Below are 16,434 nucleotides of genomic sequence, written 5' to 3'. Positions count from 1 at the left end.
GCTTAGAAAAGTAAAATTGAGGCATTTATAAAAGAAGCATAAGCATCCTCAGTAGTTTCCCCCTTCCCTATACCGCTATTAACCAGTGTTCTGAATCATTACACTATATAATCTGTGTTTGGACTATGTAATTGTTTTGTAACTGTTGTAGTATGTTGGCAGGAAAGGTTTCAGCTAAAACTGAATTATAAATATGCTGCAACCTGAGCCTAGAGACACCTGAGCTGTTTTTTTTTAATAAGCAAGTTTATATTCTGGAATTAATTTACATACAGCTTCGTGGCTTGTGGAGAATAACTTCTTAGTTTGATTCTCGGCAATTAAATTAGCAAGTGCAGATCTGCTTCATGCTGTCTTGGAGAAATTGCTTTGAGAACCAGAACTAATACAAATATCTGCAGTTCCTGGCTTAGCAAAACTTGATGTTTCCACTGCATTTTAGAAAGATAAAAAAAAATAATGGGTAATCATTAAATTCAAAGTCATAATGGATATAACAATAAACAGTAAAATCAAGTGAATTTTGAAGTTTCATCCACCAAGAAGAGGATCATTATATTAATTAGATTTGTGTTATATGGTGTTTTTTTTTAATTAGAATTTTAAATTTGTGCATGAAATTCAGGCATTACTTGATCCTCCTGTCAGAACACTCACTGACATAGAAGGACCAAAACCTATGAAAACAAATGCTTTGCTTCCGCCTGTCCTCTAAACGTGTGCTTTGTTGCGACTTCAGAGTAATTACCCGTAATCCTTTTTTTCAGTTTAGATTCTGCTTGTGAAGTATAGTTGTTCAGAATCTGAAGATGCACCAAAAAAGTTTAGAAATTGTACCTGGAAATAAGCTCTTCTCTGTTCTGAAGTCAGATTTCAAACCTGTGCTTTGCTTTTTTTTTGTTTCCATATAACTTGTATGTAGCTATAAATTGCCTGTACAGCCAACATATATAAAAATTTTGAATTCCTCCCTTATACAGTAGTGAATGAAAAATATTCTTTACTTATTTGAGTGAAGAAAAATGACCATGATTTCCCTTCAGTTGTTGAGAAGCAACATGACCCCCAAATGTCTTTTGCTCTGCTTGACTCTTTCTGTGTAAGATAGGTCTTGCAGTCTTCCATACCTGTCTTGTCTGTACTGTTCCTTAAGCTCTCCCTAGTATTTACTGCTCTTTCAGATGCTTGGTGGCTCCAAACATTAATTTGAATGATTTTGCATGTCTTCTGTTTTTTTTTTTTTTTTCTTTTGGAGAAATTAGCAACATTTATACACTTTGAAAAGGCAATTTGATTTCTTAGACACTTACAGTGCTTCTCTGGAAAACCTTGCTCTTTTGAGATGTTTAATTACACAGTTTCTTTGACTGAAATTCTGTTTTGTGTAAATTATATAAAAGTTTCTGTTTAATGTTGAATCACTTCAAGCTTGTATTGCAGCTTCAAAGTTTATCTCCACTATAGTACATCCAGTATAGCAAAATTTGGGACTTAAGTGACAGTTCATGTTTGTGCCATTTGAAATATTTAACTGCAAAGGTCATACTATTTTAAATCTGATAGCATACTGACAAGATAAGTGACAAATAGCTGTGAGGATTTACTTTGTTGTTGCCCTTAAAAATATCCTTGCATCCAAGAAGACAGTTTCTTGAAAGAAAGGATGATGACTGAAAACATCACCACTGCTTCTTTAATCTGAGACTTTTTTTGAGCTTATTTAAGTTAGTGTTGTAAGAGAAGAAGGACGTTTTAGCTGTAAATCTCAGCCCCAGTGCATGCATTTTGGCCTCTTTGCACCATTTTACTTTCAGAACTCTGTGAGAATATGTAATAAACGGAATAATGTTTCGCTAGCAGGAGACTGGGCTAAATGAATAAATGGATGTTTTGCATTTCTGTTTATAACTGCATAAAAGAACAGCTAATCAAGAAAACAGACGTATGCTATTATTTATAATGTGCCTATATGAGGCAACAGCTCTGTATCTTACCATGACATTTTCACAGTATGCTGTTGATTGTCTGCTGTCCACATGACAAGAATAGGTGCCTTCCTCTGTACAATCATTCTTCACATTTTTCTTGTGATAGGAATTGGGTGTAGCTCTTAAACAGCAGGGTATTTAAACCTTTCTATAAAGCATATAATTTTTCTATTTTGATGTATACATAATCTGAAGAGGTAAGCACTTTAGCTTCCCTACTAAGACTTCCTTGGCTGTTAATCCTCCTTTCAAATAATCAGCTGGATGTCTATTCTTTTTGTTTTCTGTTATCTTCTTCCTAGGGAATGCTTGCATTATGTGATCAATTTTTGTTTAAAAATATAAGTAAAAGTCTTCTGCGTTCTGCTTCTTGATCATTTCTGATGCGAGTAGACCCCCTTGAAAATCCTAATGGAAAATGCAGCATCAGATAATAGGATGATTCTGTCTGTTACATTTGGGTCAAAATGGTACTTCTGTTTTATTGCAGTAATTTGCCTTCTAAAAATGCACTAATTTGGATTTGTATGGGTGGGGATAAAATAAAAAAAGACTCCTAGTAGTTTTTTTATGAATTAAATGAATGCCTTGAGTTAAATTCTCAATTATGGTAAATGGGTTTTCATAATAATCATGGAATTGTTATGTCCAAGCACTGCCTTTGTAATTCTGGCTTAGAAAATGCATACAGATTTAGCTGGACACTAAATTTCTACATTTTCATTTCAATGCTTCATCCAAGTGACTTTTCTTATGAAATTTAGTGATCACACATCTTTTTGTAAATTAGTCAGCGTAAAAGTAGTCTGTATTCTTGCAAGCACCTCCGTATAGTATAGCTTGATTGAATAAACAAACTGTGAATGTGTGTATTTAATATTGGTGTTTGAACCCTTGGTTGAGTGGGAAGACATCACTGTTACAGGAGTTGAATGGGTAAGAAACACATGGCAGTTTTACCGTGGTTGTGTTTCATGTGGAAAAAGACTTTTTTTTCATTCTGCCTCATCCTGCTCTCCCAAAAAGATAGAAGTGTACACTGTTCTGGTAAGGCTCCCATCATGGGGCATTTGCTGGGAATTGTGACACGAGGGCTCAGGCCCCTGACCTCCTCCAGATTGCAGGCTGAGGCTTGCTTGGCATTTTCTGAGGCTTGTATAAACTTATTCCTTTTTTCCTATAATGTTCCTGTAAGGGTTTCCGGAGCAACAAGTGAAAGTTAGTATGCCATAGTTTGCAAAGGCGTTGATAGCCCTGACCTTTCTGGTTACATTCTGCTGTAGATCAGAGCACCAAATCAAAACATTTAGAGCACAAGTTTCTTTGGAGTTGGGAATGTCTTTGAAAGCTTGGCTAAATCCTAGCAAGGTGGGGGCTTGTCTGGGCCACCTTAGCACTGTTGCATTGTAAACATAGGCTAATGTGCTGCTGCAACAAGTATTTTAATTTGAAGTGTTAGGAATACTGCAAATGCCTGCAGCAAGTGCCTTTCAGTAGTAACAGTCAGGTGGCAATGCTAGTCTGACACCGTAAGAGTAGGTTAATGATTTATGATAAATTACTGCATTGTGGCTTGATAGTAGGCAAATCTGAAGCACATATACAGGCTGGGTGGAGAATGAATTGAGAGTAGCCCTGAAGAGAAGAACTTGAAGGTGCTTGTGGTGGAGAAGCTCAACGCTGAGCTGGCAACGTGCACTTGCAGCCCAGAAAGCCAACTGTATCCTGGGCTGCGTCAAAAGAAGCAAGGCCAGCAGGTCGAGGGAGGGCACTTTTCCTCTCTACCCTCTCTCATGAGACGTCACCTGGAGTGCTTTGTTCGGTGCTGGAGTTCTCAGCAGAGGAAGAACATAGATTTGTTAGACTGAGTCCAGAGGAGGCCATGAGATAATCAGAAGGCTGGAGTACCTTCCATATGAGGACAGGCTGAGAAAGTTTGGCTTGTTAAAGCCTATAGAAGAGGAGGCTTCAGGGAGACCTTATAGCAGCCTTCCAGTATTTAGAGGAGGCCTGCACGGAAGATGGGGAGGGGCTCTTTATGAGGGAGTGCAGGGATAGGACAAGGGGTAATGATTTTAGGTTGAAAGAGTGGAGGTTTAGATGAGATATTAGGAAGAAATTTTTTTACTGTGAGGGTGGTGAGGCACAGAAACAGGTTGCCCAGAGAAGTCGTGAATGCCCCAACCCTGGAGGTGTTCAAGGCCAGGTTGGATGAAGCTTTGAGCAACCTGACCTAGTGGAAGGTGTGCCTGCCTATGGCAGAGGATTTGGATCTAGGTGATCTTTGAGGTCCCTTCCAACCCAAACCATTCTGTGATTCTATGAAATAGTTTTTTTGGAAACAAGAAACGGTGTGAAAAGTTAATATGATTGGTAATTTGATTTCTTTTTCTTTCATTAATAGCGAGTTGAATTCAAAACTGCAAGACACCTTGGAACAAATAGAGGTAAGAATTAATATATTGTTTTTTAGTATAAGTTAGCAGAGTTATAGAATGTGCACATTTCTTTCAAATACCAATTTTAGAATGCTATAGTCATGTAGTCTTCCATGCTGCAGTCAGCTTAAATGCTGTACAATATGTTGTCAAACTTATGAGCCCAGGTCACTAACTGTGCCCACTTCAATTGGGTAAAAGCAGTCAAATAAAATAGGCACATAACATTTGAAGTACTGGAGCAATGGTATGCTCTCTGTGTGGTCAAGATGCACGACGATTTTCAGTCCATGAACTCCTCTGAGTTCTTTATAGACTACTCTTAAACAGCTGTGAAAAGTAAATTAGCAGCATGCAGATAGGTTTGTATAAGCTACACAAGAGATGACGGTTTCATTGGAAATTTTAGAGGTCAGCACTCTGGAAACTGCTAGATAGGGCCAGTGGTAAGCCATAGGGAAGAAGACTTGAATAGCTGGGAAAGAAGTGTATATGACGGAAGATTAGTTTAAGCTGGTAGATAGTATTGCAAAAGCAAATGTGTATAAAATGGCAAGAGTCTTGCTGGAAAATGGTAGCAAAAAGAAGTTCACTAACAATAGGAATTCTTTTAACTGCATTACTCAGTAATTTTGATCAGGAACTTGGCAAGCTTTTTGTAAGTCTACTAATGTAGGTATGAATATGTATATGTAGTACACGTAATGCCTACAGATGTATTCATAATCCTTAGCAGGAAATGGAATTAGCTATCCTAGCAGCATTGCATACCTCTGGTCACATGCTCTTTAGAAAGTCATATTGGTGCATGTATTAGTACCATGATATTTAATTCCTTTTACAATTAGAAATTTATTAAATTTGCTTAAGTTATGCCTTTGTACTTTCACTTTCTTGCAAAGCGGTTTTTTATTCTTTTATGCTTTCACTGATACGTACTCTATTTAGAGCATGGCTAGTTCAAAAGAGCTAATGGGATGGCTGTTTTTTTCCCTCACTCTCACTTAGACCAGTCATTAAACTTGTTTTTTTGAAGATCACTCAGCTTTCATTCCTATTGCTTTCATTTACATACCTTTTATTCCTTGTCAGCAAACAGCCAAGTTGCTTAAAAGGACACATGCATCTTTACTTCCTTCCAGTAACAGCTTTGCAGGACAAATTCTGCTTGTACTAAAATCTGGTAAAATGTTCTGTGTTGGTTGGTGATAGCAATTCACAGATAGCCAAATAATCATAGTCAAGATTTTTATTTATTATTTGTGAATTTACAGAAATAACTTATTCGCTTCCTATGAAAGTATCTTATTTTCTGCTGGAATTATGTGTATGCAGATGTGAGCATGTAAGTCATCCTGGGGTTCATGGAGTGTTCCTGTGAAATATGTGCTCTAGTTAATACAGAATCATATTCTGCTAGTTAATTTTCTAATAATGATTATTCTCAGTAGATAAGTGCCTCTGCTTGTGTCCATTCCTTTTTTCTTTTTTCTTCTTTCTTCATGTAATCTAGTTCTTACTTTTGTACTGTGTAACAGATGAAAGGCAAGGTGGCTGTAGTGGAAGGAACGATTGAAAAATGCAGCTGAAAAGATTAATGTGCTCTGTGTTTAAGAGCTCTCTTCATTGGCAGTGTCTCTCTGTACAGCTGTTCTGCATGAAATAAGAGAAGGAAAACCATTTTTTAAAAATCTCTATGTGGCTGAAATTCTAGTTGCTGAGTAACCCTTTAGAGAAGTTTGGAAATCTTTAGGTTACTTGTCCTTTTACCATTTTGCTTAGGAAAAAGTGCAGTATTTGATTGTATTCAACTTTTCCTTTTTGAGCTTAAAGAGAATAATCTACTTAAAAAAACCCAACAAAATAAAATATACAACCTCAGACCCAACAGCAACGCTTCCTTCTCCCTCCAATCTCTAGGATTAAAATCCAAAAATATTTTGTGGCTAATTAAGTGATTAATGACATTTTTCCAGTGAAATAAGTAAAAGTACATAGGGACTAAACAACCATCTCCTGTGGTTTCTCTTTGCAAGAGCAAAATTACATTGCAAGATCCTTAATAATAAGAATTGAAATGGCTTTAGTGACTTGCAAGGAGAGAAAATATCTGGTAGCTGTGTATGTTATCATATGTTGTTGATTCCTGTTCTCTTTTCTTGCATTGTTGGTTGAAAATAACTAATTTTAGGCGTAATGTTGTGCAGTATGCTCAGACACAGCTCTGATGACAGATCTAGTAATTATGCAGGTGTGTCTGTGCACACGTGCTACTGGAATAGTACTCAATAAATTACTTATTTCACAATGAGGTTTTAGTTGGACAGTGTTAATTCCATTTATTAGATGGCAGTCAGAGGGCTAAGAAGTCTGTAATTGAAATGCTTGAGCTGAAATAACTGGGGAGGTTTTTGGTTTTTTATTCCCCAGACCTGGTTTTATCTTGGGAGTAGAAGTAGACCAAGTTAGAAATCCCAGCTCTCCTGTATTGTGGTGCTAGACCTTCTCAAAGTAAACACCACTTTTAATTTTACTTCAGTAGTTAGTGTACTTTTTACTGTGCTTGTTCACAAAAACGGTAGAACAGATTGGCTGACAGAAATTTTAGACTGAAGTATTACACATTGCAAGAAGTAACATTTGAACACCTCAAAGTAGTCCAATAATGTGCATTCCTGTCTATTGTATAAGCATAATTATTAAATTGTTTAAATGAGTATCTTTTCCTCACTTGCTGTTGTTTAAAGTGTTATTTGGCCTGTTTGTTATTGACTGTTTAACATTTTTTCCTTCATTTATATAGGAACAACTGGACGTAGCACTCTCCAAAATATGCAAGAACTTTGACGTTAGTCATTATACAAAGGTTCAGCAGGCTTACAGACTGCTTGGAAAAACGCAGGTTAGTACTCATCTTCTGAGTGAGTCACAAAGAAAAGCAATGTAACAGCATGAAGCTTTAAATAGTATAATGGGAAATTTAATTTCCTAATGCTGATGAATCTTGCTGAGTATACAAAGACTTTCATAATGCTCAGATAATTTAACAGTAATTGCTAAAGGTAAACTGTGTTACTGTAACGTAGCTTTTTGGACAGAGTATAACTGTAACAGTTCCATATTTTAGCTCTATTTATAATACTAATTGCGTTATTGATTGTATTTGGCATGTGAGTAGTATTTTTTATAACTAGGTCCATGTGACTGAGTTGGGCGCAACCTGTGCCTTGTCTGTGTGCATTCCCATTTTGTATAGTACTCGAATGTGACAAGAATGAAGATGTGAGGAGGTATTTTTTTTTTTTTTTGGCAACAAAACATGACACGGCACATCAGACCTGTACTGTGGACGTGTGCTGAAAGTTACGTCTCTGTGTGCCTAGAGCCCTTTTTTATGTAAACAGTTGTATATGTAAGTTCTCTGCTAGGATATTGTTCTCTTCTGTTAGTGTGCTGCCTTGTGGCTTAGGATGGTTTCTTTGGAAAGGCAGCGAAGCTGTTTCCTTCTGAGGCAGATACGAAGTGTGGGATGTAGCACTAAGATGCTATGGAAGGCAAGTGGGTAAGGAGATGAGAAGGTCTTGGCCTTCATCAGTGATCGGTGTTCATAACATAATGACATTAAACATAGTGGTGCCAGTATAGCAGTGATGTTTTGCTTAGAGAAGAGATTGCTCCAGAAAGCTCTAGTTGCTAAAGGTCATGTCAAAGTGCCTGTCCCCTGATAACAGGACAAGAACTCCATTAATTGTTTATTATGCTTGTTTTTTTTTTTTTAATGTTCTTTCCCAGTATTCAGAAGTGTGTCTGAAATTAAAATGACTATTTGGGGGGTTTTAAATTTTTGTTTCTTTCTGATTAGAATTTTTCTTTCTAGCATGGTTATGTTCTTTTTTGATGACTGTGATAATAGTGTAGCTCTGCAGTAGGACAGAAATAAATTTCTTTTCCCATACTTTGACGATGAGCAGAACTATTTGGAGTGCTTGAAGACTGCGGCTTAGAAACAGGAGAGAAATTAAGTAGATGTTTCCTTTGTTAGTGCATTGCATGCACTATCTGTATTTACTGCATAAAAGTAGTAATAATGCATTCACTGCCTCAAAGTCTAGTGGATGATATGTTGAGAAAGGCAGACTTTTTTTGTTGGAGAGGAATGAAGTTTCTGAGCAAAAGAAAAGTGTTGTTACTGCATAGTTTTGCCTGCTCTGCTCTCATGACAGAGTGACTTGTTTTTGACATTCTTTCATTACTATTTAAGTATGTGTTTTGAACTTGTCCTGAGAATAATTTAGTTGCTGTCATTATTGACATATCTGTCATTTTGACCCCTTCTTATTAAACAAAATGACAGGAACCTTCAACATCTTCAGTACTTTTCATGTTTTCATTTGTCATTTTGTTCTCTTTGACTAGTTCAAGTTAGGAATAGCTGCGGAAGACTGGCTATTTGCAATAGGATTGAAGTAGAATTACTTGTTTGTTTCTCATGGGGTAGTTAAGAATGTCAAGTAGCAAAACAACATTCTCAAATTTGCAGGATCTGATAATTCTGGCATCTCAAATAATTTTTTATCAACTTCTGTATACAACATATATGGATTATTAGCGTATCTTGAAGCAGTGAGAAAGTTAAGTTTCTGAAATGGACTAATGTTACATACAATTTATTAACAAAAGTTAAATAACTTAGGAACAGTCTGACCTGGAACTCAGGCATGATTAAGGTAAAACTTATATAGTTGTTTGTGTTTAGTACATGTACTGATATTTGTTTTTCTGGAAAAGTAGGTTTTGTTAAACAAATGTCATTTTTTCTTAATTGCAAAGAGGGTTTTCATAAGAAATTTATTGGTATGATGCACATGCCTTTCTGTAACATTAATCCTACTTTATATTCTTCAAGAAAGAGCTCAATTTGTCAAGTGGATGGATTGAAGACTTTGTAGTTGTGGTTTTGCAAAGCAAATATTTTTATGTTAATTGAAATGCTTCCAGTCAGAAAATCAGCACTGCTCTCAACTAATTTCTTTTTGACACATTCATCAATGATTGGGAAGGTAAATGACTGAATAAGTAAATTCTATAATTAAATATATTTTATATGCATAAAATTAATATTTAGTAGTGCTAATGTAAAAAAACCTGGTGAGTAACAGAAGGAGGATGGCTGGGGAAATGGATTTTACTGGCAACATCTGGAATCTTTTACGTTGCCATGTTGTAGTATTGCAAAGTCCTATGTTAGATATTTTTGAGACAAAGTTTGGAGGCCATGCTTACAATATCCTGTGTTCAGTACTGAAAAAGATTTACATTAAAAGATGATGGCATGAAAAACTGGATTTTTTTTTTATTTTATTTTATGTTATTCCTTTTTATTTTATGTTATTCCTTTTCTTTCAGACAGCAATGGACCAGTTACATATGCACTTCACTCAAGCCATTCACAACACTGTGTTTCAAGTAGTCCTTGGATATGTGGAGCTGTGTGCAGGAAATACAGACACCAAGTTTCAGAAGTTACAGTACAAAGACCTCTGTACAGTATGTAATTATTGCCTATATGTATATTTTTTTAATTTGATTTTTTCTGCTGTTGTAGGTGTACCTGATGTAAGTAGGGACTTGGTTATTAAAAATAACCCCGGAGCTACTATGGTTTCTTAGTACAACTCACAGACCGATTGAGAGATTTGTTATTCACAACGTAGTGTGGATTTTGATTACACTGAATCTTAGCACTTTAGATGGTGTCTACACTAACTCCAAATAAATGTAAAGAGGTAAATTGTAGGATGCTAGCAGGAGACCAACATTTCGAAACTCTCATGTCTTCAGTATAATGTGTTAGTTACTGGAATCACTATTATCATTGAGCTTTATTCCTCTGAACTTTATTCCTTGCATTATTTTTTAGGCAGTAGTTACAATTTCTGTGTTGGAAATTCTGCATTTCAGTAAGGATTGTTGAAAAGATACCCACTTAGTTTGGAGTCTTCACGTTAATCCTAACTTTGTATCAGATTCATTGCACTTCTTGTATCATGATAAAGGACAGCTGTAATGTTGATATGCAAAAGCCTGATGATCATGGACTGGGAATAGTCATGTATTTTCCTCTAGTATGGATTTTAGATGCAATTTCTTGCATGTGTATATTTTGTTTTGTTTTTTTTAAAATGTTAGTAGGAATTACTGTATTCTGAGTAGTATTTTAAGTTCACTGTCTAATTCTTTCACTTGTGATTTTACTGTTACCCCTTGAGAAATTTTCTTAAACTTCAGTGGAGCGGAGGGAGTGGTTGAGATATTTTGGGTGCTTTTAATGTTGATTTAAAATTTGAAATTATGTTTCTATCTTGAATGTTCTTTAGCACCATCCTTTCAGTCACAGGCTAAGACCTCATCATAGTTCATCAACTCGAGGATCCACTCCATCAGTTGCAATTTATTAAATCAAAGTATGGTCACAAGGAGATTAAAGTTCATATTCTGATGTGTTTTCCATTTTCTACTCTTTCACTTTTCCAGTCTCCTGGGAACATATAGATTCAACTAGTAAACAACACACCTGTGTTGAAAACCATTTCACTCCAAAGAGGTGCCCCTTTGACTTACAAGGCTTACATAATCTAGGAACCTTCACATGAGTAAAGGTGGATTATGAAAAATTAATTCATCGGGAGTAGTTGACATAAGTATTAATGAACAGAATGAGTAAGGTTCAGATAGGTGGTATCTGCTCCACTGAGATGAATTCTAGTTGAAGAAAGTCGGCAAGCCCTGGTCTCTGTTCTCTGGACTGCAGGCCTTTTGTATTTCTGCGTTAAGTCTTCAGGGTTTGGTTTTGTTTTCATTTCTTAGTTTCTGATGCACTTTTTTTGAGGATTTTTTGCTTTATACTTCTGTAAGCCCTTCAGTTTATTTCTCCTTATTTGCTAATGCTTATGATACTAAGCCCATTTATCTGTGCTTGCAAACAATACTACTGAGCTCCTGCTGACATCTTCTGAAATACAGTTTAAGTGCTGCTGTTGATCCTTATGCTTTACAGTGCAGAAGAATCTTTCAGATCACTGGAAATACCACGTTTTGTATTACACTGAAAGAGAGTGGCCTTAACTGCATGGTTAAAAATTATTACCTCATTGTTTCTATTTGGTTTTCCTTCTGCAAAACTCTCATGAGATGCTTCTTTAGCTATGTGAACTTGAAATAGCTGGGATCTGGCAGCCTGTATAAAGGAAGGTACTAAAACTTTGGGACTTTAATGTACTACAAATAGTGCAGAGATTTCCTTGAAATTTACTGATTTTTTTTTTTTTTTTTAATATTTCTCTACTCTCTTGGTAACAATTAGATATTTAGGCTGTAGATAGGAAATTTTGGTCTTTGGTACAAACCATGCTGTTCAGTGTTGGTTGTTAATCTGTTGCAGTGCATTTGTGAAATCAGACTGGATTATCATAGCAGTTCCATTTCTAACTTCTTGGAGAAAAAATGCCAACAGATTTTAATCTCTTGCATTCAGTTGTCAGGGAATAAATTGTTTAAGACTAAAATATGAGCCTTACTATGTGTCTACCTCCAGTGCCTTACTATATGTCTACTTTCCAGTGGGAAACTATGATTAATTTGAAGTGCAATTTCCAGGCTTTTCTGAGAATCTTTAAATAATAGCATAACTGAAATCACGCTTGCGCAGCTGGACTTTGCCTTTCTCTTTAAGCTGTGAGGCTGAGCTTTTTCAGCGAGTGAAGATTAGAGTGACTTGCCTTTGCCACTGAGATAACATATTTTACGGTCTTCTTTATGTAACAAGTCCCCTTCTCAAATTCATCTGTTTACCTGACAGTCTTATCTTGGATATCGCTTCTGCAAATCTGTTTCTCTGATCAAATTAATACTCTTCTCCTAATGAATATCTTAAACCACTATTTGCTCTTTGGACCAGGGTGGACTAGGGAGGTGGGATGGCTGATATCTGTGTTTATTTGTTTGTTTGTTGGTAAACTACTTCTCTATACAACGTTCAGTCCAGTGAGGCACCAGCCAGGATGACCTCTCTGCACTGCTGCAGTATGAACATCTCTGTCATTGAATGGGTGCAGTCTCTGCATGTCACAGGGGAGGCTTCATCCCTCTTTTATAGTGAGATGTGCTAACCCTTAGCTGTATCTACCTTGCTGTTCCGTAAGTGTAAGAGGTGGTTAATATAATGACCAATTGAAAAAAAGAAAAAAAAAGGTGCTAACAAATAAAGTTTGCACTTTTAGACACCATTTGATTAGTTGACTAAAATCAGGCATTCATCAGCTCTCAGAATACTTTTGAAAAGGGAACTGCTACATGTCAAAGACCTTAGCTGTATGAATTTGGAGAGTTTTGTGTGGTTTGATTTGGCTCTGCAGAAAATGAGTATAATTGTTAAGTTTCACAATATTATTTTGTTTTTCTGTAGCATATTACATCAGACAGCTACATTCCATGCCTTGCTGATCTCTGCAAAGCTCTCTGGGAAGTCATGCTCAGTTACTACCGAACAATGCAGTGGCATGAAAATCATGACCAAGATGAGGCAGCAGCTGTGTCCTCTGGTAGGAAACTGCTCCGGAAATAAAAGTTCTGATATTTGAAAATAACTTTTCTTGTGCTCAAGTTGGTAATTTGTGTGTCAGGGTCTTTGTGGTCTTGATTTGATTCCTTCAGTATTATTGCTTATGGTGTGCCTTAAGGACTTATTCACTGGATTTCAGGAGTCTTTAGTGTAAGGTTAATTTTTAATCAAGATGTATGTGTGCTGTTGTTACAGATATAAGCAGTTCTGTTTTAAGTAGTGCTTACTGTTGAGCTGGAAGTCAGCTGTGGTAGATGACTACCGAATCTGAGGATTTTTCCGTTTAACATAGGACCAGGGTTAAAATAACTTCACTTAATTACATTTCCTTCTCTTGTTTTTATTTTATTTTAATCTTTGCCTGTGTAAAATAAAGTACATATCAGAAAGAAATTATTGGATGGAAACATTGTCACGGTAGACTATTTGCTCAGCTCTAGATGTAGTTTTAAAAATAGTTCTCCTTAGTGTAGTTACCTGGGATATCCTGATGAGAGAGAACCATTTGCACTGCAAAACCTTTTAAAGGAACCATTAAGGCTAAAAAAATGGTATATTCACTCACAGGAGTAGTTTTAAATGCATTGCTTTTTAAATGTGTGCCAGAGTGTTTTAGTACGTTTACTACTAATCCAATAAATCTTCTGTCACTCAGTTTTTCAGTTTCTGGAGGCATCGTGGCTTAGCTGTACTGCACAACTAGAATAAATTTGAGCTACAGAATCACTTTTTCAAATACCTCAGTAATGATAAAGTACACGAAAGGGAATTTTACAAGCATAATTTAATTTCAGAGGGACTATAAATATCTACCAATGTCTGTTCTTTCTAAAAGTCATTGCTCGTGCTGTAGTAATTTGTAAACCTGTAGATGGTAGTCTCATTCTGTATTTACTGATTCGATAGCTGTGGTAAGTGCTAAATCCAAAGAGTAAAGTTCCTGTAAGAAAGGATGGGTGTGTCAGAAGGAACCATGGAGGCAGTTCAGGAGATTATGCTAAGATAATTCCCTCAAACCCTAAAGAATGGAGTAATAGAAGGAGCAGTCTTAACTGTTGTGTGTGTATCCAGCTTCTGTTGTTTTGAGAACTCAAGGCTGTCCCAGTACTTTTCTCTTGTGTGCAGTCTTATGAAGTACCTTAAATTGGTCAAAGGATTCGTGATCTTAAGACACAAACCCAGCTGTAGAAGTGAGAAGCTGGACTTAATGACATGAATTACATAGATATTTCTATTTTAGTAGTGAAACTTATCCAAAAGAAATCCTGCATGGATTATGTAAAGGAGGTTGCACTCGTCTAGAACATGCATCACATATTTGTGATTGTAAACGCCTGTTACAGATGTTAAAATATATTTTGCATAACTTGTGACCCTTCTGCATTTCTGAGGAAAGGGGTCTGCTTTGTATTGTTCAATATTCTGTTTGTGTTCTGAAAATTAGTTTAGTTTGAGACTGAAGGGCAAAATGGAATAAAAAATACTTTCACAACAGCATTTTTTTTTGTTTGTAATGTTTATAGGAGTGAGACCTTGAGGCTTTTCTGTTTTTTTTTTCCTTAGAACTGAATTCAGAATTTGCAGTTGTTCTGTCAGTTTTAGTGCAGACTGGCCTTTGGGGATTACTTTTTTTTAAGATCAATTAAAAAAAACCTTACTCGAAATAAGCTAAATGGAAACAGATAATTATCTCTAGATGTTAATGGAATCCTAAATAGTTTTAAAGCATGAGGCAAACAAAAAACTTTTGCTGTGGCTGAAGGCTACCTTTATGAATTTTGGAGAAATACCGAGAAACCTGAGAAGTTACTTATTTTAATACAGGCATCTAAAAGTATATCTCCTGGATGTTTCTGATTCTTATTTTCATATGAAATACAAATATTTATGTATTCTGCTTTTCCAAATTCTTTAAAGCAAAAATTTGAAGTGCTTGTGGACCTTAGTCTAATCTAATCCTTGATTTTCAAGGAAATTATCCTACGTTCATATATTTGCATGTGTGAAATTAGCCACAATACAGTTCATTAAAAGATTGGAAACAAGACCTCTTTCTTAGCATGACTGGCCATAGCAGGGAGCACTGAGAGATTGTGAGAGATAAAATTGCATGGGTTATTATTGAACAATAAAATCTGTTTGACTCCATCCAGCCATTCCTTCATAAATGGCAGTTTGTGAGGACAAGGACTGTGGTCTTCATGTTGAGAATAGGTCAAAGATACTGACTTGTTCAAGCCTGGCTTCATTCTGCTGAAGTATAGAAGAGAAGAGGTTGCAGAAACTTCTAAAGATCATGCTGTGACTAAGGATAGCTGGTTACGTTTACTCATGTAGTCAGAGGATAAATCTGCTTATTGTTTCCCTAGTTGGATTATTCTTTCTATTTGTATTTTTTTTAATCTTTCATGGAATCACTTTTGAAAATGTGTTTGTTAGAATAATTGCTTTCAGGAGAAGAGGAGCGTATTTAGATACAATTACTAAATTATAATTTACTTACACAGTGGCTAGTATTTGTTTTATGTTTTCTTCTTTCATAAGAAAAATTTTGAGTGCCCTGCAACAGTATATATAGTATGGAATTATATTTTAGTCTTGTTTTCATGTCAAGCAGCCTTTTATTTTCTCATTTTGAGTAATTAAGGTAAAGTCAACCCTCAGAAGCAGTCTCAATGACTTTAAACGGGAAAGAATTGAACACAGCTTTGCAGCCTTGGAAAAAAATTAATAACTATCTGTCATGTAAGCCCAAATGTAGTAATGTTTTTTATTATGGTTTTAATAGTGAGGAGTAGTTATTCAATTGAAAGTACCAAAGCTTTTACATTCTGGCTGCATATAGTATTATACTGGCTCCGTATTGAGGTCTGGCCTAATTTTAATTTAACTGGCTTGAAGATTCTTCTTAGTAGTCTTCATATGTTCACTGTCACAATCCCTAGCTTCCAGATGAAGCTTCCTCAGTGTTTGATAGAGGTGATAATTTAATAACATGTCTAGCCACATCTAGTAGCTGCACTTGAAAGGAATTAAGCAAGACTACAATCCTTCTCAGTAACCATTTTCACCATGTTTACTTAATTTTAGTGGAGCTACAAGTGTTGAAGGTTTCATATTTTTGTTGTTCCTGTTATAAGCATTCATGTAATAGATAACATATATATATATTTGCAAAATTTTTTAATTTACATGGGAAATGCAAAAAGTTCTAGTTCTGAGAAACACTTTGAAAAATTTTAAAGCAGAAAACAGGTGGTTGATGGGGAGAAGGAAGATGTGTATCATGCTCTTCTACTCACGGAGAATCTGGCTTAGGACTAGGAGTATGAGGCACTGGTATGTGCGATTTAGGATTAGTGATTGTTACAGAAGGAAACTCTGTTCA

At 35.9% G+C, this 16,434-nt stretch overlaps 1 protein-coding gene across 2 annotated transcripts in view; it reads left to right on the top strand.

Moving 5' to 3' along the window:
* VPS50 (VPS50 subunit of EARP/GARPII complex) overlaps positions 1–16,434 on the top strand; it is a 79,978-nt gene that overhangs the window by 20,635 nt on the left and 42,909 nt on the right. For both annotated transcript variants that reach the window (XM_054058769.1, XM_054058770.1), the window contains exons 10-13: positions 4,393–4,435; positions 7,230–7,328; positions 9,833–9,973; positions 12,891–13,026. In XM_054058769.1, the coding sequence (XP_053914744.1) occupies positions 4,393–4,435; positions 7,230–7,328; positions 9,833–9,973; positions 12,891–13,026 (419 nt within the window). The remainder of the gene's footprint in view (positions 1–4,392; positions 4,436–7,229; positions 7,329–9,832; positions 9,974–12,890; positions 13,027–16,434) is intronic.

This window comes from Cuculus canorus, chromosome 2 (assembly GCF_017976375.1).
Source record: "Cuculus canorus isolate bCucCan1 chromosome 2, bCucCan1.pri, whole genome shotgun sequence".
In the NCBI taxonomy this organism is placed as follows: Eukaryota; Metazoa; Chordata; class Aves; order Cuculiformes; family Cuculidae; genus Cuculus; species Cuculus canorus.
This window is presented reverse-complemented; position numbering and strand designations above follow the sequence as displayed.